This window comes from Gossypium raimondii, unplaced genomic scaffold, assembly GCF_025698545.1.
Source record: "Gossypium raimondii isolate GPD5lz unplaced genomic scaffold, ASM2569854v1 Contig00024, whole genome shotgun sequence".
Lineage (NCBI taxonomy): Eukaryota > Viridiplantae > Streptophyta > Magnoliopsida > Malvales > Malvaceae > Gossypium > Gossypium raimondii.
The window spans coordinates 32,408-55,142 of NW_026291183.1; the positions used below are offsets into that span (position 1 = coordinate 32,408).

At 32.8% G+C, this 22,735-nt stretch overlaps 3 protein-coding genes, 1 long non-coding RNA gene and 1 pseudogene across 4 annotated transcripts in view; 1 reads left to right on the forward strand and 4 right to left on the reverse strand.

Annotated features, from left to right (window-relative positions):
- Positions 1-1,154: 1,154 nt before the first annotated feature.
- Positions 1,155-2,483, reverse strand: LOC128036580 (uncharacterized). The gene is made up of 2 exons (XM_052627248.1): positions 1,783-2,483; positions 1,155-1,685 (listed from the first exon to the last, which is right to left on the reverse strand). The coding sequence occupies exons 1-2, from the start codon at positions 2,446-2,448 to the stop codon at positions 1,653-1,655; spliced, it is 699 nt and encodes a 232-aa protein (XP_052483208.1). The 5' UTR covers positions 2,449-2,483; the 3' UTR covers positions 1,155-1,652.
- Positions 2,484-2,972: 489 nt separating this feature from the next.
- On the reverse strand, positions 2,973-6,027 carry LOC128036579 (TMV resistance protein N-like; annotated as a pseudogene).
- Positions 6,028-7,653: 1,626 nt separating this feature from the next.
- LOC128036581 (uncharacterized) lies at positions 7,654-8,666 on the forward strand. Its single transcript, XR_008193304.1, has 2 exons — positions 7,654-8,197; positions 8,296-8,666. It is a non-coding gene; the product is annotated as an uncharacterized LOC128036581 (long non-coding RNA).
- Positions 8,667-8,947: 281 nt separating this feature from the next.
- LOC105761455 (disease resistance protein RPP2B-like) lies at positions 8,948-10,531 on the reverse strand. Its single transcript, XM_052627247.1, has 2 exons — positions 9,920-10,531; positions 8,948-9,829 (listed from the first exon to the last, which is right to left on the reverse strand). The coding sequence occupies exons 1-2, from the start codon at positions 10,463-10,465 to the stop codon at positions 9,110-9,112; spliced, it is 1,266 nt and encodes a 421-aa protein (XP_052483207.1). The 5' UTR covers positions 10,466-10,531; the 3' UTR covers positions 8,948-9,109.
- Positions 10,532-12,485: 1,954 nt separating this feature from the next.
- The window catches only part of LOC128036578 (disease resistance protein RPV1-like), a 31,467-nt gene continuing 21,217 nt past the window's right edge, over positions 12,486-22,735 (reverse strand). The window contains exon 4 of the mRNA XM_052627244.1: positions 12,486-13,040. Coding sequence (XP_052483204.1) covers positions 12,598-13,040 — 443 coding nt within the window. The 3' untranslated portion in view covers positions 12,486-12,597. The remainder of the gene's footprint in view (positions 13,041-22,735) is intronic.

Consider the following 22,735-nt stretch of genomic DNA (forward strand, 5'->3'; position numbering starts at 1 on the left):
ATTATCTGCTTTGTTACCAAAGCTATCCATTTTTCTCCACATTTCTGTCTCAAGTTACAAATAAAATATAAATGTAAGTGTACATATATTTGACCTGTCCATGGGCCTGGCCGGGCCGGGTTCGGGCCGGGCCCACAAAAATTTCAGCCCATTTATTAGGCCCGGGCCCGAAATATGGGCTTGAGATTTTGCCCAGGCCCGGCCAGAAGAAAAAATATGAGGCCCGAGCCCGGCCCGTCCCGTTTTTAATTAAAATTAAAATTAAAATTATTTTTTAATAAAATTAAAACTAATTGTTATTAAATTTAATTGTTAGTAAAATTATCAAATTATTAATTGTTAATTGTATTAATTGTTGTAATAAAATCTAACATTTGATTAGTAAATTTATCAAATTATTAATTGTATTAATTGTATTAATTGTTGTAACAAAATCTAACATTTGATTAGTAAAACAAACTTGATGTTTTATTATTATTATTTTGTAACACTAGTCAAGGAAATGAAAGTAAATAAACTTAAAATAAAAAACTATTATATTTTAAAAATAAAAAATATATTTAATATTTTTTTTGGGCGAGCCAGGCAGGCCAAAAAACTTGCTGAGGTCTGCCCATTTTTAAACGGGCCTAAAATTTTGCCCAAGCCCATATTTCGGCCTATATTTTACCCAAACCTCCCATATTTGGGCGGGCAGGCGCCTGCCCATGGACAGGTCTAACATATATAATGAAAATAAAATTTTAAGAAAAAAAATACCAATCAAAATGTACACATTTCAATTATGTAAAAAGAATACACATTTCAACATTCATATAAGAAATGTATAGAATATAAGAAGGATTATATCTCATACGCAAATAAATCTAGAATGAATGAAACAAAAGATGTAAACAACGTAGATATGTAAATAAATAAATAAATAACCAACTAATAGGACAAGATTGGTTGAGTAGTTTACCACAGTTAGTGCTTCTTCCCGGATTGGTCCATTATAAAATTGAAAAAATTTTGCATCCGTTTTGGTTGTGGCACTTCTTCCTCCACTTCCTCGTAGATGTTACGTTTTCGTTTTATGTGAGGAATGCTACCTACTGTTCCATCATTGTGAGGAGAGTATTGGTGCATGTGTTCAAAATTTGGAGAAGATTGAGTGGTATGGCACTGCAACTCTTTTATTTCTTTCAAATCTTTTTCATACACTAATCTAACACCACACTTCTTCACCTTAGCTTTGTATCCAGCTGGAGCTGTGAACGCCACCTCAAACATATTGCATTCCTCATCTGAGCAATCTGTTGTCCATAAATTATTGGTTTCACTGTAACCATATTTATAGGCAAATACATCTAATACATCACGCGACCAATAACAAAGAAAAAGGTGATCTTTCATTATGGGCTGGTTATATCCTTTACCCGCCAACTTGCCTCTCCATTTAATCTGTTGACGAATTCTACCTCGAAAAATAGATTCTCCGAACACGATATGTTGGACATCCGTTGAAACATGAGTATTAACGAAAATGCAGCAACAAGCAACTCCAACCCATTGACTATCTTTTCGAAGGTTGATAGGTAGGGTACCTTAATTGAAGACTCGACTCACTTTTTGTTCGCTAAACCAATCTGGGATTTCACTTCCTGGGATAATTACTTGAAACATTTTCTAGAATTTCCAAACGCCTGCAAAACAAAACACAAGTCGTTTGGTAACTAAAACTGTAAATTCTCAAGTATGGGATTTTGTAAGGGAGAAATAAGAGATAAGAGATTAATCGACCTTAAGATATTTTTTCAGCAGTGTTATTGCATTGATATTCGCAGCCAGTTTGAAGCAGTTAATGGCTATAACTGAATTGCATATTTTTGATAGACTTGTAACTACTTCAAGTGAAGAACAACCATCTATAATCACACATGCTAAACTAATCGGTAGCTCAGACAACAATTTAAGCTTCATGCAATTTGATAATACAAGTGATTCAAGCCTGGAAAGTTGAGTAAGAGCCAAACGAATGGTGATGAAATTGTTACCACAAAGACGAAGACATTTCAAAGAGGATAGACCGTGAATTTCTGCTTCACCAAGAGTGCCCATGTTGCAATTTGACAAATCAAGAGACGAAAGCTTCGAGAGTCGAGTAAGAGATGCAGGTATGCTGATGAAATTATTACCACTAAGATCAAGACGTCTCAAAGAGGATAGACCAGAAATATCTCGTGGAATATCTCCTTCACAAAGATTGCAGTCCCTTAGTTTTAGCTCTCTTAATGAACTCAAACCTAACAGCGAAGGCAACATACGAGGCATGGGATTCTTCCTTCTTCCTACGATTACCTTGAAAAGAGAAGACAAATTTGGTCGTAACTTTGCTTGCTGCAAATTCTCTGATAAATTTTCAACTCTATAACAACCAGAAAGATCTAGAGTTTTTAGACGTTCCATTTTCTATCAATCTCTGGAAACCTTACAAGGCTTGAGCAACCCGAAAGAATTAATGTTTCAAGAGATTCCATTCAATTTTGGTTGGAAGAGTCCTAAGACTTTTGCAATCTCTTAAATTCAAAAGTTTAAGGCTCTTAAGCACCCGGATTGATGGATGAACATCCACTAATTTGGTACAACCTTCCAAAATCAAAACTTCAAGATTTGATGCGGTTGTGAAGTCTGGTGTCTTGATCAGGTTTTGAGACCCTCTGAGGTTCATTATTTTCAAGTTAAACAAGGGCTGTTGAAGACCATAATAAATTAGAAACAAATGAGAAAACATAATAATGCTCATTTTTGTTTTTTTGTTTTACCTTAATCAAAGTTTAATAATTTATATTAAAATAAGCTAAAACACAAGGATAAGATGAGTTAATTCTTACTATATTTCCTTCCATAGTTGTTGAACGTGACTATATGGTAAAAGAAGTGCGACAAGGTTATCCGGTTGAAAGCTTGAAGGCAAGTATCTTAAAGGGTATCTGTCCAATCTAAAAGTCGTAGTTCATTAGAAAGATACTTGAGATCATCACAATTTAAAAGGCAAAGCACTTTGAGCAATCTCAATTTTTTCATCTTCAAGAAGGTATCCACACTTAAATTGATCATCTTGTTCGATTCCCTAATATCCATGAGCAAAACAAAATGAGCTTCAAAATATACAAAACATTCAATATCTAAAAGAAATGTTGCATTGATATTGTTTTTAAGTACTCGTATCCGTACTTATATCTAATGCACATTCGTATATGAGTATTAAGATATGATTCTTTAAGAACCTTTAAATACGTGAAAAAACTAATTTTTAAATTTTTTGAATATACCCATATTAAAGAGATATTTATATCTAACAATCACATCCGATGTTAAATTACCTAATCCTAAAAATTGAATTAATATGTTGATTTATATTTGGTCGCAAACAATGCATAATTTACAAGTTAATGAACCAAACAATGACACATAATTAAAAATGAAACCATTTTCATTAAAAATTTTGATGACATGTTATAATCTAATTATTGATATACACTTTTAGTACATTAAATATATACCATTAATATTCACAAAAATATATATATACCATTAATATTTCAAAATACATACATTTCTCTTTTGATTCTTTTGAAAAGTAAATATGTTAGTTGATAAATTTCATAATTGAACATTGAAATATTAAATGTCAAAAGTTTTGCTATAGTTTTTTATCATATTTAAAAATAATAATTATTTACAAGACACATAGATATAAGTTTATGTGTGTCTTCTTACTTTTATTATCGATGATTATGGCTTCAATCATTTCGTAGCCTAAAAAGATTAAGAATGACAATAAGAAAATAAAATAAATGGTGAATAATGTAGGATAGAAAAGAAATAGTATGTGACTTTTGTTGAATGACTTACAGTGTTTTTTGTTAGGACATGATGGACGTCACTTCCCTCCCACAATCTGCAACGTTTTCCAGGTTCATCAACACATTTTTCTCTAACAATTTTTCTTCCCATTTCTTGCAACAAACTATGCATCCACAAATATTGGTTGACATCATTGACTTTTATTAAAGATTTCTTAATGAAAACATCAATTCCAATATCGGGAAAAAACTCACAACCATCTAATACTTTCATTACAAAATCTTTCTTCTCCCCGTTGAAGAAGCATGCTATATCTAAAAATATATTCTTCTCCCTTTCTTCCAGTCCATCAAAACTGATTCGAAGTTTATCGAGAATTTCTTTATTAGAATCTCTTTTAAGTCTTTCAATCGCACTTCTCCATTGAGTCGCATCTCTACCGCACAAAAAGGAACCAAAAACTTCAAGAGCTAAAGGGAGTCCACCAGCATAATTTACAACATGTTTAGAAAGTTCAATGAAATCATCTTTATGCACTGTATCACTATGAAAAGCTTTCAGACTGAAAAGTTGAAGCGCCTCTTTGGGATTAAGTGTTGTGGGCATATACACATCATTAACTTGGCAACATCGAAGCAAATGTTCGTCTCTTGTTGTTACAATGATTCTGCTACCTAATCCGAATCAATCATGCCTTCCAATCAAGCATTTTAGGTGTTGTATGTTATCAACATTATCAAGAACAACAAGAACCTTTTTGTGAGACAACCTATGGCTAATTATTTTATTTCCTTCATGAACATTGAAAAAGTTGAAGCATTCACCATGAAAGATCTGTGAAAGAAGTTGTTTCTGTAAAGAAACTAGGCCGCATTTGTCTGAAACTTCTCGAATATCGGCAATAAAGCTTTTACCTTCAAAATGAGGTGACATTTGAGTGTAAGCAACTCTTGCGAGTGTCGTTTTACCGATGCCACCCATTCCGCAAATTCCTATAACGCGGACATCATCTTCCCCAATGTTTATTTTCAAATACAAATCCTCCAAGCGTTCACTAATACCAACCAAGTCGCTATGAGTAACTGGATATGTCTGACATAGTTTTGCTGATATCTTCTTAACAATGTCTCTAATAATTTCTGATTCATGCCTAAAAAAAAGAAATTTTAATGTTTTGAGTAAAATTTTGTTGATATGTTTCGAATGCACTTTTCTTTTCAATGAATCATGAAACATAATATAGTTTGGAAGCAAACAAGAACCAAGAATAAGAAAGCAAGATCTGTTGCGGAGCCAGAAGACAAAATTTGCTAAATATGACACTTTTCAATTAAACACATAGGATTAGGAAAAAAAAATAGTTACACATACATATATATATATATATATATATATCCAAAAAACTAGAAAATAGAGAAGAAAAGAAAGAATTACCTGTTATTTAAATGCCATCCCTTGATTGCAGCCACTTGAATTAAAGCATTTCGCCACCTTTGGATCTTCTCACTTTCTTCTTTGTATCTCTCTTCATGTCTGGCAAAGGCTTCTTCCACTTTCCCTTTTTGTTTTCTTAAATCAGATGGATCAACATCGTAAAAAATTGGAAACACTTTATGGCCGTCGTTGTTATGTTGTTGAACAATCTCAGCAAGCTCCTCCAAGCACCAACTTGAAAAGGCATAAGTTTCTGAAAAAACAATTACCGAGCACCATGATTGCTGAATTGCTTTAAAGAGTTCTGGCGCGATCTCTTCACCGGCCTCCAGCTTGGGATCATCCCTGAAAGTGACGATCCCACTCCTCTTTAGAGCAGCATAGAGATGATCGGTGAAGTTTTTGCGAGTATCTTCACCTCTAAAACTCAAGAAAACATCATATTTCTTTCTAGAAATGTATGAGGAAGATGAAGGTAATGACAACATGACGATGTTTGAGAAGAAAAATACATATGTGGATGTAGTGTTCAAAATCAGAAAATTGATCGCTCAATACGCCAGAAAGAAATTAGAAACAGTAAGTATATGAAAGTGAAGATTGAGAAAAACAGATGAAAATTTCAGGGAAGAATAAAGGAAGTTTCTAAGCAATTTCTTTTAATCTTTTTAACCTTTTCATTTTCGAAATGAATACGAGTAGGTGTGGACATTGGGTGATGCATGTTCTTTCCAGGAAGAATCCAAGAAGGTGGGTGTAGACAAAATGGAGCCTACAATAATTCTAAGTAATAAGTAGAGTGTTGGACGGTTTGTCTTTTACTTTCATTTACATAATCATATAATTGTCTATATAACTATATATTAAAGAAGTATTTGGAGACACCTGTCAGGGAGGACAATGCGTTATTTTAAATTCGGTCCCTCACATTTTGCCTTTTATATGATTAAGTTCTATTTGAAGCATCTAAAATGTTCATTAGGTGCAGACTAAAATAACTTATATCTACTCAGTATCATAAAATTTTATGTATGAATACAATTTATTAATTTAATGTATAGGATATTGTTTCTTTTACATTATAAGAAAATGTTAGAATTTCAATTTTAGTTTTTTTTTTAATTATGCCTAAATTTAAGATTTAATTTCTAACCTAATTTAATCATATATTTTTATAATGTTATTAGTTAGACATATGATCTGTGAAGTTGTTGCGAGTATCTTCACCTCTAAAACTCAAGAAAACATCATATTTCTTTTTAGAAATGGAGGAAGAAGTTGAAGGTAAGGACAACATGAGTATGTATGAAAGGAGAAGAATATCTCAATGTGGTGTTAAAAATCAGAAAATATATCGTCCAATACCCACAAAGAAACTAGAAAAGCAAGTATATGAGCATAGGGGTGGAAATTAGGGGCCGACAAAGTAAGTATGTTATCTGTTTTATGTTGGATCAATTTGAGATATAATTAATCTCATAGTTTGCAGGTTGTTGTTAAGAATTATTCTCATCTTTTATCTATTGATTCAGTCTTGCTTGAATCGGATTGAACGATCGATTAGATCAAGAGCCGACAAAGAATTAGTTCGATGAGTGATTTTGAATTGATTAGATTGAAAATTGATACGAACTGATTCAACCTGTTAAAAACTAAATGAATCGAAACTCTATTTTAACTTTTTTAAATTTTAATAATTTTTAAATCATTGGACCACCAAACTAATAACCTATCCAATTCGACTACAAATCCGATTTAACTCAAGAAAACATCATTTTTTTTTTCTAGAAATGGAGGAAGAAGTTGAAGGTAACGATAACATGAGGATGTATGAAAGGCGAAGGATATTTCAATCTGGTGCTCAAAATCAGAAAAGAATGAATATATGAGGAAAAACATATGAAAAATAGAAGAGGGCCGGGTGATATGTTCTTTCCATGAAGGTGAGAGTTAAAAATGTTGGACGGTTTGTATTTTATGTACTTGACAATGAAAGACAATAATTAAAAACATTAGTTTTCGAAATGAAAGGGAGTAGGTGTGGAAATTCGGGGTTATAGATGTTGTTCCCGGGAAGACTCCAAGAAGGTGAGAGTAGACAAAAGACACTCAAATTTCTCAAATATCTTAAACATTTGGGATTTGCACAAGCTCAATTACTTCCAGAACCAGCGACCTGGATTCCAAATTCCAATAATTCTTTTCCACGAAAATCAAACTAATCAAAGATATATAGATGAATAAATAAAAATAAAAGAGTAAGGGATTAAGGATAAAAGTATTAATCTGCCTAATTTCAGGAATCAAAGAGTTGATACACGAAATGTCAAAGTTATCAACTTATCATGTTGCGATGTATGAGCACTTAATGTACTTTCATGTCGCTCTTTAGAGTTTCGGTGGTTGTTGGGGCATTTTATGTACTCTTTTATGTTGTAACTATCATGTTTGCACATGTTTTTGGATGTAGTTTCTTAGAAATCATCATGTTTTTCTTTAGTTCTCGATTTGGGAGAATGTCCTACACTTCATAAGCACTATGTGCTGATTGAGTATGTATGACCTGATATAGACATTTCTTTTTGGCTTTCGGAATATTCTTTCTACCTTCAAATAACAGTTTTTTGTTTCATTCCCTAGGATTTTATTTCCCAGAAATTGATGATGCTATCACTTATGGCCCCTTACATAGCAAGTAATTTAGGACATGAACTGCTAGATAACTAAAATTTTTAGCTTGCTGATCTTAGATGTGATTCTTTTGTTGGAGTCTCTGAGAGTCCTCAAATTTATGCTGCACTTTCTTGAAGTTCATGTTGTCGATGATAAATTTTGTTTGTCACATTTTGACAGGTCCGATGGAAAAGAGGTTCTGGTGGACAACCAATATCTTCAAGCTAACAATCCACTGCTGGTAATGGATCATTTTCTTGCCTGATCTTTTCCTTCATTAAATTGACTCAAAGAGCTGACAATTCTTGCACTTCTTTTGTTTTTTTCCTTCCCTTTCAGTTAATCAGCTTCAATGAGCAACATCTTAAGTATAGCCCTCCATCTTGATCACCTAGGCGTATTTAGTGTATTGATGAAGCTGAAGGCCGCCATATTCGTTTTGTTTGTGTATGCATTGTTGTAACTCTTTTACATTAGTCGCAGGAGATAGAGCAGGATAAACAAGAGCTCTCATTTTCAAGTTCCAAGCACTTAAAATAGTCTGGTGATGGGATTAGGTTCTCATGCAAAGCTGTATTTGTTGCTTAGGATCGCATCTGTATTTCATTTTCCCATCATTTTCTTCCACTAAGCTCAGTAATACATAAAAACAGTTTTGACTGATTAAATATATGTTGGTCTCCAATAAAAATAAAATAATTTTTAACTCAGTTGAAATTATGATTGATCCTTATTAAAGGGTTTTCATTTTATCATTACTTGCTTCGTCTTTATTTTTGTCTCACAATTTTGTTTTAATTTACCTCATCTTCAACCTATAAATAAAATATAAATGTAAGTGAATATATATATATAATGAAAATAAAATTTTAATAAAAAAAAAGATGAAACCAATCAAAATATACACATTTCGATTATGTAAAAGGAATGAATTAAGTGACTAAAATTTTAAATGGTATAAAAACAATGTTATCAACATTTGAGATATGTAGACGTTGAATATGAATATGAATAAAATTTTTAAAATGTTTTGGCATATAATGGAAGGATCATATCTCATATGTAAAACAAGTCTAGAAGAATTGTTTAAATGAAATACAAGATGTGTAAACAAAAATTAATAGGACAAAGTTGGTTAAGTAGTTTACCTCAGTTAATGCTTCTTTCTTGATTGGTCCATTACAAAATTGAAAAAATTTTGCATCAGTTTTGGTTGCGGCTCTTCTTCCTCCATTTCTTCATAGATATTACGTTTCCGTTTTATGTGAGAAGTGCTACCTACTGATCCATGGTTGTGAGCAGAGTGTTGGTGGATGTGCTCAAAATTTGGAGAAGATTGAGTGGTATCGCACTGCAACTCTTTCATTTCTTCCAAATCTTTCTCATACACTATTCTAACACCACACTTCTTCACCTTAACACAACGGTAATTTGGTCCAAAAAAGGTACTGAAAGACAACTCAGGCTCATCGCATATTTGATCTAAGCAATCTGTCGTCCATAAATTATTGGTTTCACAGTCACCATATTTATCACGCGGAAAATAACGAAGAAAAAGGTGATCTTTCATTATGGGCTTGTGAAAGTATCGACCTACCCACCGGTTTCTCCAATAAATTGGTCGACAATTTCTACCTCGAAAAATCGATCCTTCACAGCTGATAAACTTCTTATTCCTTGAAGCATCATTATTGACAAAAATGCAGCAACAAGCAACTCCAATCCATTGACTATCTTTCCGAAGGTTGATAGGTAGGGGTATCTTAATTGAAGAGTCACTTTTTTGTTGGCTAAACCATTCTGGAATTTCACTTCCGGGCATCATAATATCAAAGAAGCCATCATCAAACCATTTTCTAGAATTTGGAAGTGCCTGCAAAATAAAACACAAGTCGTCTGGTAACTAAAACCATAAATTCTCAAGTATGAGATTTTGTAAGGGAGAAAAAATAGATTAATAGACCTTAATATGTTCTTTCAGCAGTGCTAATGCATTGATTTTCTCAGCCAATTTGAAGCAGTTAATGGCACGAATGTCATCACCACCCACTAAATTGCATACTTTTGATGGACTTGCAACTACTTCAAGTGAAGAACAATCATCTATTGTCACACTTCCTATACTTGTTGGTAGCTCAGGCAACGATTTAAGCTTCATGCAATTTGATAATGCAAGCAATTTAAGCTTGGAAAGTTGAGTCAGAGCCGAAGGAACGGTGATGAAATTGTTACCGTCAAGAAAAAGTCGTTTCAAAGAGGATAGACCATGAATATCTGCTTCACCAAGAGTGCACATGTTGCAATTTGACAATCTAAGCTCTTCAAGCTTGGAGAGTCGAGTAAGAGATGCAGGTATGCTGATGAAATTGTTACCACTAAGATCAAGTTCTTCCAAACAGGATAGACTAGAAAGATCACGTGGAATATCTCCTTCACAAAGATTGCAGTCCTTTAGTTTTAGCTCTCTTAAAGAACTCAAACATGACAACAAAGGCAACATCCGAGCCATGGGATTCGTCCTTCTTCCTTGGATTACCTTGAAAAGAGAAGGCAAATTTGGTAGTAACTTATATGATGGTCCTTGCGCCCATTGAAAGACAGAACTTTAGGATTTTAAATTGAAAATGAAGGATGGTGGTTCTGTTATGGCTGTTTCACTCAAGTCGAGCTCTTCCAAAAACTTTGCTTGCTGCAAATTCTCCGATAAATTTTCCACTCTATAACAACCGGAAAGATTTAGAGTTTTAAACGTTCCATTTTCCCATCAATCTCCGGAAACCTTACAAGACTTGAGCAACCCGAAAGAATTAATGTTTCTAGAGATTCCATTCCGATTTTGGTTGGAAGAGTCGTAAGACTTTTGCAATCTCTTAAATTCAAAAGTTTAAGGCTCTTAAGCATCCGGATTGATGGATGAACATCCACTAATTTGGTACAACCTTCCAAAATCAAAACTTCAAGATTTGATGCTGTTGTGAAGTCTGGTGTCTTGATCAGGTTTTGAGACCCTCTGAGGTTCATTATTTTCATGTTAAACAAGGGCTGTTGAAGACCATAATAAATTAGAAATAAATGAGAAAACATAATAATGCTCATTTTTGCTTCTTTTTTTTTTTTTGTTTTACCTTAATCAAATTTTAATAATTTATATTAAAATAAGCTAAAACACAAGGATAAGATGAGTAAATTCTTACTCTATTTCCCTTCCATAGTTGTTGAATGTGACTATATGGTAAAAGAAGCGCAATAAGGTTGTTCGGTTGAAAGCTTGAAGGCAAGTATCTTAAAGGGTATCCTGTCCAATCTAAAAATCGTAATTCATTAGAAAGATATTTAAGATCATCACAATTTGAAAGGCAAAGCACTTTGAGCAATCTCAGTTTTTTCATCTTCAAGAAGCTATCCACACTCAAATTGAGCATCTTGTTCGATTCCCTAATGTCCATGAGCAAAACAAAAATGAGCTTCAAAATATACAAAAGCATTCAATATCTAAAAGAAATGTTGCATCGATATTGTTTTTTAAGTACTCGTATCCAATACTTATATCTAATGCACATTCGTATATGGGTATTAAGATATGATCCTTTAAGAACCTTTTTAAATACGTGAAAAAAATAATTTTTAAATTTTTTTTGAATATACCCATATTAAAGAGATACTTATATCTAACAATCACATCCAATGTTAAATTACCTAATCCTAAAAATTGAATTAATATGTTGATTTATATTTGGTCCATAAACAATGCATAATTTACAAGTTAATGAACCAAACAATGACACATAATTAAAAAACCATTTTCATTAAAAAATTTTGATGACATGTTATAATTTAATTTGTTGATATACACTTTTAGTACATTAAATATATAGCATTAATTTTCACAAAAAATATACCATTAATATTTCAAAAATACATACATTTCTCTTTTGAAAAAGTAAATATGTTGCTAGATAAATTTCATAATTAAACATTGAAATATTGAATGTCAAAAGTTTTGTTATAGTTTTTTTATCATATTTAAAAATAATAATTATTTACAGTACACATAGATATAAGTTTATGTGTGTCTTCTTACCTTTTAATATCAATGATTATGCCTTCAACCAATTTTGTAGCCTAAAAAAGATCAACGACAGATAATAAGAAAATAAAATAAATGGTGAATAATGTAGGATAGAAAAAAAAAGTATGTAACTATTGTTGAATGACTTACAGTGTTTTTTGTTAGGACATGATGGACGTCTCTTTCCTCCCACAATCTGCAACGTTTTCCAGGTTCATCAATACATTTTTCTCTAACAATTGTTCTTCCCATCTCTTGTAACAAGTCATGCATCTTCAAATTTTTGTTGTGTTTATCGACTTTTACGAGAGATTTTTTAACGGGAACATCAATTCCAATATCAGGAAAAAACTCACAACCATCCAATACTTTGATTACAAAATCTTTATTCTCCCCATTGAAGAAGCATGCTATATCTAAAAATATATTCTTCTCCCTTTCTTCCAGTCCATCAAAACTGATTCGAAGTTTATCGAAAATTTCTTTATTAGAATCTCTTTTAAGTCTTTCAATCGCACTTCTCCATTGAGTCGCATCTCTACCGCACAAGAAGGAACCCAAAACTTCAAGAGCTAAAGGAGTCCGCCAGCATAATTTACAACATGTTTAGAAAGCTCAATGAAATCATCTTTCTGCACTGTATCACTATGAAAAGCTTTCAGACTGAAAAGTTGAAGCGCATCTTTGGGATTCAATGTTGTGGGCTCATACATATCATCAACTGGCCAAGATCGAAGCAAATGTTCTTCTCTTGTTGTTACAACGATTCTACTTCCTAATCCGAACCAATCGTGCCTTCCAACCAAGCATTTTAAGTGTTGTATGTTATCAACATTATCAAGAACAACAAGAACCTTTTTGTGAGACAACCTATGGCTAATTATGTCGCTCCCTTCATGAACATCGAAAAAGTTGAAGCATTCACCATGAAAGATCTGTGAAAGAAGTTGTTTCTGTAAAGAAACTAGTCCGCATTTGTCTGAAACTTCTCGAATATCAGCAATAAAGCTTTTACCTTCAAAATGAGATGACATTTGAGTGTAAGCAGCTCTTGCGAGTGTCGTTTTACCGATACCACCCATTCCGCAAATTCCTATAACTCGGACATCATCTTCCCCAATGTTTATTTTCAAATATAAATCCTCCAAACGTTTACTAATTCCAACCAAGTCGCTATGAGTAGCTGGATATGTCTGACATAGTTTTGCTGATATCTTCTTGACAATGTCTTTAATAAATTCTGATTCATGCCTAAAAAAGAGAGGAAAATTTAATGTTTTGAATAAAATTTTGGTGATATGTTTCAAATACACTTTCTTTTCAATGAATCATCAAACATAATATAGTTTGGAAGCAAACAAGAACCAAGAATAAGAAAGCAAGATCTGTTGCGGAGCCAGAATACAAAGTTTGCTCTTTCATTGAAATATAACACTTTTCAATTAAACAAATAGGATTAGAAAGAAAAAAAGTTATACATATATATCCAAAAACTAGAAAATAAAGAAGAAAAGAAAGAATTACCTGTTATTTAAATGCCATCCCTTGATTGCAGCCACTTGAATTAAAGCATTTCGCCATCTTTGGATCTTCTCACTATCTTCTTTGTATCTCTCTTTATGTCTGGCAAAGGCTTCTTCCACTTTCTCTTTTTGTTTTCTTAAATCAGATGGACCAACATGGTAAAAAATTGGAAACACTTTATGGCCGTCGTTGTTATGTTGTTTAACAATCTCAGCAAGCTCCTCCAAGCACCAACTTGAAAAGGCATAAGTTTGTGAAAAAACGATTACTGAGCACCATGATTGGTGAATTGCTTTAAAGAGTTCAGGTGCGATCTCTTCGCCGGCCTCCAGCTTTGGATCATCTCTGAAAGTGACGATCCCACTCCTACTTAGAGCATCATAGAGATGATCGGTAAAGTTGTTGCGGGTATCTTCACCTCTGAAACTCAAGAAAACATCATATTTTTTTCTAGAAATGGAGGAAGAAGTTGAAGGTAACGACAACATGAGGATGTATGAAAGGAGAAGGATATTTCAATCTGGTGTTCAAAATCAGAAAATAATGAATATATGAGGAAAAACATATGAAAAATAGAAGAGGGCCGGGTGACGGTTTGCATTTTATGTACTTAACAATGAAAGATAATAATTAAAAACATTAGTATTCGAAATGAAAGGGAGTAGGTGTGGAAATTCGGGGTTATAGATGTTGTTTCCGAGAAGACTCCAAGAAGGTGAGAGTAGACAAAAGACAGTTTGTGTTTTACTCAAATTTCTCAAATATCTTAAACATTTGGGATTTGACAAGCTGAATTACTTCCAGAACCGGCGACCTGGATTCCAAATTCCAATAATTCTTTTCCGCGAAAATCAAACTAATCAAAGATATATAGATGAATAAATAAAAATAAAAGAGTGAGGAATTAAGGATAAAAGTATATATTCAAATCTCCCTAATTTCAGGAATCAAAGAGTTGATACACGAAATGTCAAAGTCAAAGTGAACAGTGACTAGGAGATATACTGACTAATGAAGTTTTAATCCCACAAGTAATTTTACAAGCTTTTCCCAGAGGTTTTAGGTGAAACACTGGGGACATTTTAAGCGGTGAAAATCTCCTCTCAAATTTCTATGGTTTTGTTACTAGAATGAAAATAAAATTTTAATAAATAAAAAAATGAAAACCAATTAAAATGTGCACATTTAAATTATGTAAAAAGGAATGAATTAAGTGACTAAAATTTTAAATGGTATAAAGAATGTAATCAACATTTGGGATATGTATAGAAAATGAGCTCATGTTGAATATGAGTATGAATAAAAATTCAAATTTGTTTGATATATACGAAGGAATGTAAATAAGTCTAGAATGATTAAATTATATAAAAGATGTGTAAAAAATAACAATTAATAGGACAAGGTTGGTTAAGTAGTTTACCACAGTTAATGCTTCTTTCCCGATTGGCCCATTATAAAATTGAAAATTTTTTTCATCAGTTTTGAGCAGAGTGTTGGCGGATGTGTTCAAAATTGGGAGAAGATTGAGTGGTATGTCACTGCAACTCTTTTATTTCTTCCAAATCTTTCTCATACACTATTCTAATACCACACTTGATCTTCACCTTACCGCCTCTAGATCTACCTGAGAAAGACATCCGGAGCTCATCGTATTTTTTATCTAAGCAATTTATTGTCCATAAATTATTGGTTTTACAGTCACCATATTTATCCTCCATGGAAATTGGATATAATATATGCTTTATCCGCCAAAAACAAAGAAAAAGATGATATTTAATTATGGGCAGGTGAAATCCTCTATCCACCGACGAGTTACTCCAAGCAAAATTTAGAGAAATTTTACCTCGATATAATTTATGGGTGGCTTGTTGAAAATTTCTATACAAGATAGATCCATTACAACTGATAATCTCGCTTGAAGCATCATTATCGACAAAAATGCAGCAACAAGCAACTCCAATCCATTGACTATCATTCCGAAGGTTGATAGGTTAGGGTACCTAAATTGAAGAGCCACTTTTTTGTTGGCCAAACCATTCTGGGATTTCACTTCCGGGCATAACAATATCAAACGGTTTTCTTGAATTTGCAAATGCCTGCAAAATAAAACACAAGTCGTTTGGCAACTAAAACCATAAATTCTCAAGTATGAGATTTTCTAAGGAGAAAAATAGAGTAATCGACCTTAAGATGTTTTTCCAGCAGTGTTAATGCATTGATATTCTCAGCCAATTTGAAGCAGCTAATGGCTTTAACGGTAGCGCCGTACACTGGATTGCATATTAATGGACTTGGAACTACTTCAAGTGAAGAACAACCATCTATCCACACCTCTTTTATACTTGGTAGCTCAGGCAACGATTTAAGCATCTTGCAATCTGACAAGTGACAATCTAATAGAATGAAGCTTGGAAAATCGAATAATAGATGCAGGTATGTTGATGAAATTGTTACCACTAAGACCAAGATCTGTCAAGGAGGATAGGCAAGAAATATCACGTGGAATATCTCCTTCGCCAAGATTGCAGTCCCTTAGCTTTAACTTTCTTAAGGAACTCAAACCTGACAACGAAGGTAACATCGGAGCCATGGAGTTTGTCCTTCCTCTTCGATTAACTTGAAAAGAGAAGGAAGATTTTGTTGTAACTTAGATGATCTTTTGCATCCATTGAAAGACAGAACTTTAAGATTTTTAAATTGGAAAATGAAGGATGGTGGTTCTGTTATGGCTGTTTCACTCAAGTCGAGCTCTTTCAAAAACTTTGCTTGCTGCCAATTCTCTGATAAATTTTCAATTCTATAAACATAAAGAGTGTTTGGACGTTCCATTTTCCCATTAATCTCCGGAAACCTTATAAGACTCGAGCAACCCGAAAGAATTAATGTTTCAAGAGATTCCATTCGAATTTTGGTCGGAAGAGTCCTAAGACTTTTGTAATCTCTTAAATTCAAAAGTTTAAGGCTCTTAAGCACTCCGATGGATAGATGAATATCCACGAATTTGGTACAACCTTCCAAAATCAAAACTTCAAGATTTGATGCTGTTGTGAAGTCTGGTGTCTTGATCAGATTTTGGAACCCTTTGAGGTTCATCATTTTCAACTTATACAAGGGCCGTCGAAGGCCATGATAAATTAGAAACAAATGAGAAAACATAATAATGCTCATTTTTGTTTTTTTGTTTTTTTTTACCTTAATCAAAGTTTAATAATTTTTATGAAAATAAGTTAAAATGATGAGTTAATTCTTAATAAGTTAAAATGATGAGTTAATTCTTACTTTATTTCCCTTCTACAATTGTTCAATGTGATTATATGGTAAAAGAAGTGCGACAAGATTGTCTGGTTGGAAGCTTGAAGGCAAGTATTTTAAAGGATATCTAGTCTAATCTAAAAGATGTAGTTTATTAGAAAGATATTTGAGATCATCATAATTTGAGAGACAAAGCACTTTGACCAATCTCAATTTTTTTTTATCTTCAAGAAGACATTGACATTCAAATTGAACGTATTATTCGATCCCTTAAAAAAAATGGACAAAACAAAAATGAGGTTCAAAGTACACAAAGGATTCAAAACCTAAAAGCTATATTGTTTCGATATTAGTTTTTTAAGTACCCTTGGCCGATAGTTATATTTTATCATAAGATTCTTATGCATATCAGAATATGGGTATTAATATATGATCCCTTAGAAACTCTTTAATTACATAAAAAATAACTTTTTAAAAATATTCATACCCGTATTAAAATATGAGCAAATCCAGACTGTCACCTTCAATTCACCGTCAACCTAATTCTAAGAATGACATTTATGTAATATTTTGTCAAACCCAAAATAATTCATAATCATCAAAGAAATTTATAACTTAAAAATTTAAGATTCAAATCTAAAATGATGTAAACTCAAGATGATTTGAATTATCACATAAAAATGGAACTCTACCTCAAACCTAAAATAACTTAAATTCAAATTTAGTTAAAAAAACTTCAAACTTGAATTGAGAAATCTACATATATCTTGTTTTCTAACTATTTTTAGATTTATTACACCTTAAAGAAATATATTACTTGGGAATAGTAAAGGAGTTAGTGGGAATGAGGCTGGTAGAGGTTAATGTGAACATGAATGATTAAGTCAGTAAGAACTTTTTATAGCATGGGGAATTACAAATGTATACTATAGATATTTGTAAACATTTCACCCTTTCTGCTTATTGGGTAAATAAAATAAAAGTTATCCAAAATTCCTTTTAGAATTTTTTTTTTGACTCTTCTGTGAATATAAATGATCCATGCATATTGTTACGTAAACTGTCATATTACTGTCATTAAAATTTTGACAATTTAGATAACTTTTTCATTCAAAACAAAACAATTTGACTAAATTTTAATGACAAAATGAATAAATATTAAGGGCTAAATTTATCTTTATGCTAAAAACTTAAAGCCAGATTTGATTCGGTCCATATTAACTCAACTCACTCAATTGACATATCTACATATATCTCGTTCTCTAATTATTTTCTACTTTCCAAATATTATCAAGCTCCAGCTTGACTCAAAATTTAAAGCTTGATATCCAGTTCAAGCTAAGCTCAAGATATAATCTAGTTGCTCGAGCTCGAATTCAAATAAGCTTATTTATCAATTTTTGTACTCAAACTCGAACTTGATTAAACTTGTTTATCAATTTTCATACTCAAGATCGAACTTGAGCTCGAGCTTGACTCGATAATTAAACTTAAGGTTAATAATATATATATTAAGTAATAATGTAATTTAATAAAAAAATATTTAAAATGTATGTTAAAATTGAAAAGCTCAGTAAGGCTCGTGAGCTATTCAAGCGGAGTTTTACTAAGCTCGTATTCGGTTCAATTGATAGCTCAAATCCGAGCTCATCTTAATAATTATCAAATCAAGTTTGAGTTTTTTTCTATGGCGAACTCCCCCATATTGGCGAATCCTTCAATATTGGCAAGTTACCACAAAGTGGCGGCCCGATTACTTTGGCGAACTAAGAATATGAACTGGATTTGAAGAACTTGCATGCAAGATATGTTTATAGATTATGTTTCCTTTCTAAAAAATTTATTATTTATTAGCATAATATATTTTTTACTATTTGAATTTACATTCTATATTAAAAAAATTTCATTCAAAATGGTATAATTTATATTACATTACATATTATTATCTAATAACATAACCCATTTTTGAAACCCCAAATCGCTCGATTCTATTATTACTTTAGTGTCTGCTTCCATTTCAACTGGGCAACCTCTGTTGGTCCTCCACTTCCATGCTTTTATTGATCTAGGCGTATTTAGTGTATTGATGAAGCTGAAGGCCGCCATATTCGTTTTGTTTGTGTATGCATTGTGGTAACTCTTTTACATTAGTCGCAGAAGATAGAGCAGGATAAGGAAGAGCTCTCATTTTCAAGTTCCAAGCACTTAAAATAGTTTGGTGATGGGATTAGGTTCTCATGCAAAGCTGTATTTGTTGCTTAGGATCGCATCTGTATTACATTTTCCCAGCATTTTCTTCCACTAAGCTCAGTAATGCCATTGATTCAATGTTTGCAGATTATAATGGCGAAACCAGCTGCAGGTCCAGCGAGGAGAGATAAATGAAACTATTGAATTTTTAAAAGAAAAAAATATGAATAAGTGTCTCACGAACAAAGATTTTCTAAATGAATATTAGTGCATACTTTATATTCATATTTGAATAAATATTAAAAATAAATGTCTAAACATAAATATTTTATAAAAAAATAAACTGAGGAGTTGGAATAATATAATTTGTACTTCAAGTCATGAAATTTAAATGATACTTTATTAGAAGGGATTAAATCTATTTAAGTACCTTTAAGGATTTATATTTAATCTTTTAAATATATAAAACAGTTTTGACTGATTAAATTGAACACATAAGTTGGTCTCCAATAAAAATAAAATAATTTTTAACTCAGTTGAAATTATGATAGATTTTATTAAAGGATTCTGATTTTATCATTACTTGCTTCGTCTCCATTTTGTCTCACAATTTTGTTTTAATTTGCTTCATCTTCAACTTACAAATAAAATATAGACGTAAGTGAATATATATATATAATGGAAATAAAATTTTAATAAAAAGGTGAAACCAATCAAAATATACACATTTCGATTATGTAAAAGGAATGAATTAAGTGACTAAAATTTTAAATGGTATAAAACATTTGAGATATGTACATGCTGAATATGAGTATGAAGGATCATATCTCATACCCAAAACAAGTCTAGAATGATTGTTTAAATGAAATACAAGATGAGTAAAAAAACTTAATGGGACAAAGTAGGTTAAGTAGTTTACCACAGTTAATGCTTCTTTCTTGATTGGCCCATTACAAAATTGAAAAAATTTTGCATCCGTTTTGGTTGCAGCTCTTCTTCCTCCATTTCCTCATACATATTATGTTTCCGTTTTATGTGAGAACTGTTGGATAAATGGCAGTACAAAGAAGCAAACCGAATGGAAGCAAAAAGAGAACTAAAAAACTCAAAGAAAGAATTGTAATCAAGTCATATATTTTTCATTCAAATTTTGAATATATGAAGGTTACAAACAATTTGATGATTACCTACTAATTTAACTGCCCTTACTTAATACATACTAAAACATAGCAACTTGCTTACAAAAGAAAGCTGGCATACCAGCTATTACATTAGTCAAACTTCCTACTATCTTAGCTAACTCATTACAAAGATTTAGGCTAAGTTCCATAGGAACAAAATATTCAAAAAGTAATTCTATAATTGAACCAACTCCATTTCTTTGCTACAAAACAAGATAGCACTAAACTTGTACAATTTCTCATTGTTGGTCTTTGACCAAATTGTTGTTGTTGGTTCTTTGTTGCAATGCAGCCATGGCTTCAACACTCCTCCTTGATCAGTATGCAACAAACACCAATCCTTTCCTTCAAAGCATTAAATCGGTTGGCTCCCAATGGTTTAGTTAAAATATCGCTATTTGAATTTATGAGTGCAATGAACTAAGCTAACTTCCCTCGATTGCTCAGCTTCTCTAACAAAATGGAATTTGATTTTGAAGTGTTTAGTCTTACCATGGAAGATCGGATTCTTGGCTATGGCCACCGCTGATTGATTATCCATTCTAATCTCGAGAGGTTGAGCTTGATTTTCATTCAAGTCATCCAAAATCTTTCTAAGCCAAATGGCTTGATTTATTATTGTCAGAGTGAGATATACTCACCTCTGCTGTGGATTGTGCAATGTTTGTTGCTTCTTTGAACTCCAATTGAAAACACTTGAGCCTAAGGTGAAAAAATAACTCAAGTGCTCCTCATGTCATCAATCGACCACCAATCGCTATCAGAATAGCCTACAAGTTTCAGCTCCTTTGCCTCCAAAACTTCACACCAAAGCATTGATGGTTCCTTTGACATACCTTAACACTCTTTTGTCGCCTTCAAATGTGCCACATTGCAAAGAATGCATAAATCTTGAGAGTAGATTAAACATAGACAATGTCCGGTCTAGTTTTTGTTAAATAAAGCGCACAACCAATTAAGCTTCTATATGTTTTCTCATCTACTCGATCATGCTCACCGACACTTGACAATTTTTCCCCAATGCAATCGGTGTTGTGGTGATTTGCATTTCATCATGCAAAATTTTTCAAGCACTTTGGAAGTAAATGTCTGTTGACTTATGAAAATACCATCACTTCCTTGTTTGATTTCCATACCAAGAAAATAAGTCATTAGACCAAGGTCAGTCATTTCAAAGACATGTTGCATCTGCTTCTTGAAGTCTTCAATAAGTTCATGTTTGCAGCCAATGACCAGCAGATCATCAACATACAAGGAAACAATTAGTAAAGTTTCCTTTTAATCCTTCTTAACATAGAGTGTAGGCTCACTGACACTCTTTGTGAACCCAAGCCTTGCCAAGTAGCCATCAATCCTCTCATACCAAGCTCTTGAAGCCTGCTTTAGGCCATATAAGGCCTTTCTCAACTTGTAAACCTTCTGTTCTTTACCAAGGACCTCAAAACCTTCAGGTTGCTCAATGAATATTTCTTCATTAAGAAAGCCATTTAAAAAGGCTGACTTAACATCCAAATGATACACCTTCCAGTGCTTTTGAGCTGCCAAAGCAAGCAGTAATCTGATAGTATCCAACCTTGCAACTGGTGCAAAGGTTTCAGAAAAATCAACCCCTTGCTGCTGACTATACCCTTTCACAACCAATCTGGCCTTGTGTCTGTTCAAAGTACCATCAGCATTGTTTTTAGTCCTAAAGACCCATTTGACACCAATGATTCTTCTGTTTTCAGGTCTATCCACAAGCTCCCAAGTGTCATTCTTCTGAATCATACTTAATTCAGTTTCCATAGCCTCTTGCCAGCACCTTTCTTTTGCAGCTTCTTCAAAACATGAAGGCTCTACTAGAGTTACTGCACATCTTTCATAAATGTTTGCTAATGTCCTAGTGCCTCGAACAGGTTCATCATCATAGTCATATTCAGTTATTGCTTCATTTTCAGCTTCCTGCAAATCAACATCATTCTGATCTGCCTCAGAAAAATTTGCTTCAATTCCATCTCATTTCTAGCTACTTGTTTCACTGAATTTCACATCTCTACTCACTACAATCTTCTTGGTCAGTGGATCAAAGACTCTGTATCCTTTTTTTACATTGCTGTAGCCAACAAACACACCTGGCATGGACCTCCTGTCCAACTTGGTTCTTTTCTCCTCAGGTACCAACACAAAACATAGACAGCGAAATACTTTCAAATGTGAGATAGATGGTTTCTGTCCAAACCATGCTTCAAAGGGTGTTTTACCCTTGACTGCATTAGTTGGTAGCCTATTCAACAAATAAACAGCTGTATTCACAACTTCAGCCCAAAAAACATTAGGCATTTTAGCCTCAAATAACAAACACCTAGCCATATCAAGGACCGTTCTATTTTTCCTTTCACAAACACCATTTTGCTGTGGTGTGTACACAGTAGTCAATTGATGTTGAATTCCAGCATCATCACACAATTTTTGAAACTTCTGAGATACATACTCAGAACCATTGTCAGACCTCAAACATTTCAGTTTGCAATTTGCTTGGTTTTCGACCAAGGCTTTAAATTTGCAGAAAGAGTCATAAACATCT

Coding starts and splice junctions, on each gene's coding strand:
- LOC128036580 (XM_052627248.1), bottom strand. CDS start 2,448: ATGGAACGTCTAAAAACTCTAGATCTTTCTGGTTGTTATAGAGTTGAA. Junction 1,686..1,782: donor TGCTGAAAAAATATCTTAAG/GTCGATTAATCT, acceptor TTTGTTTTGCAG/GCGTTTGGAAATTCTAGAAA.
- LOC105761455 (XM_052627247.1), bottom strand. CDS start 10,465: ATGGCTCGGATGTTGCCTTTGTTGTCATGTTTGAGTTCTTTAAGAGAG. Junction 9,830..9,919: donor TGCTGAAAGAACATATTAAG/GTCTATTAATCT, acceptor TTTATTTTGCAG/GCACTTCCAAATTCTAGAAA.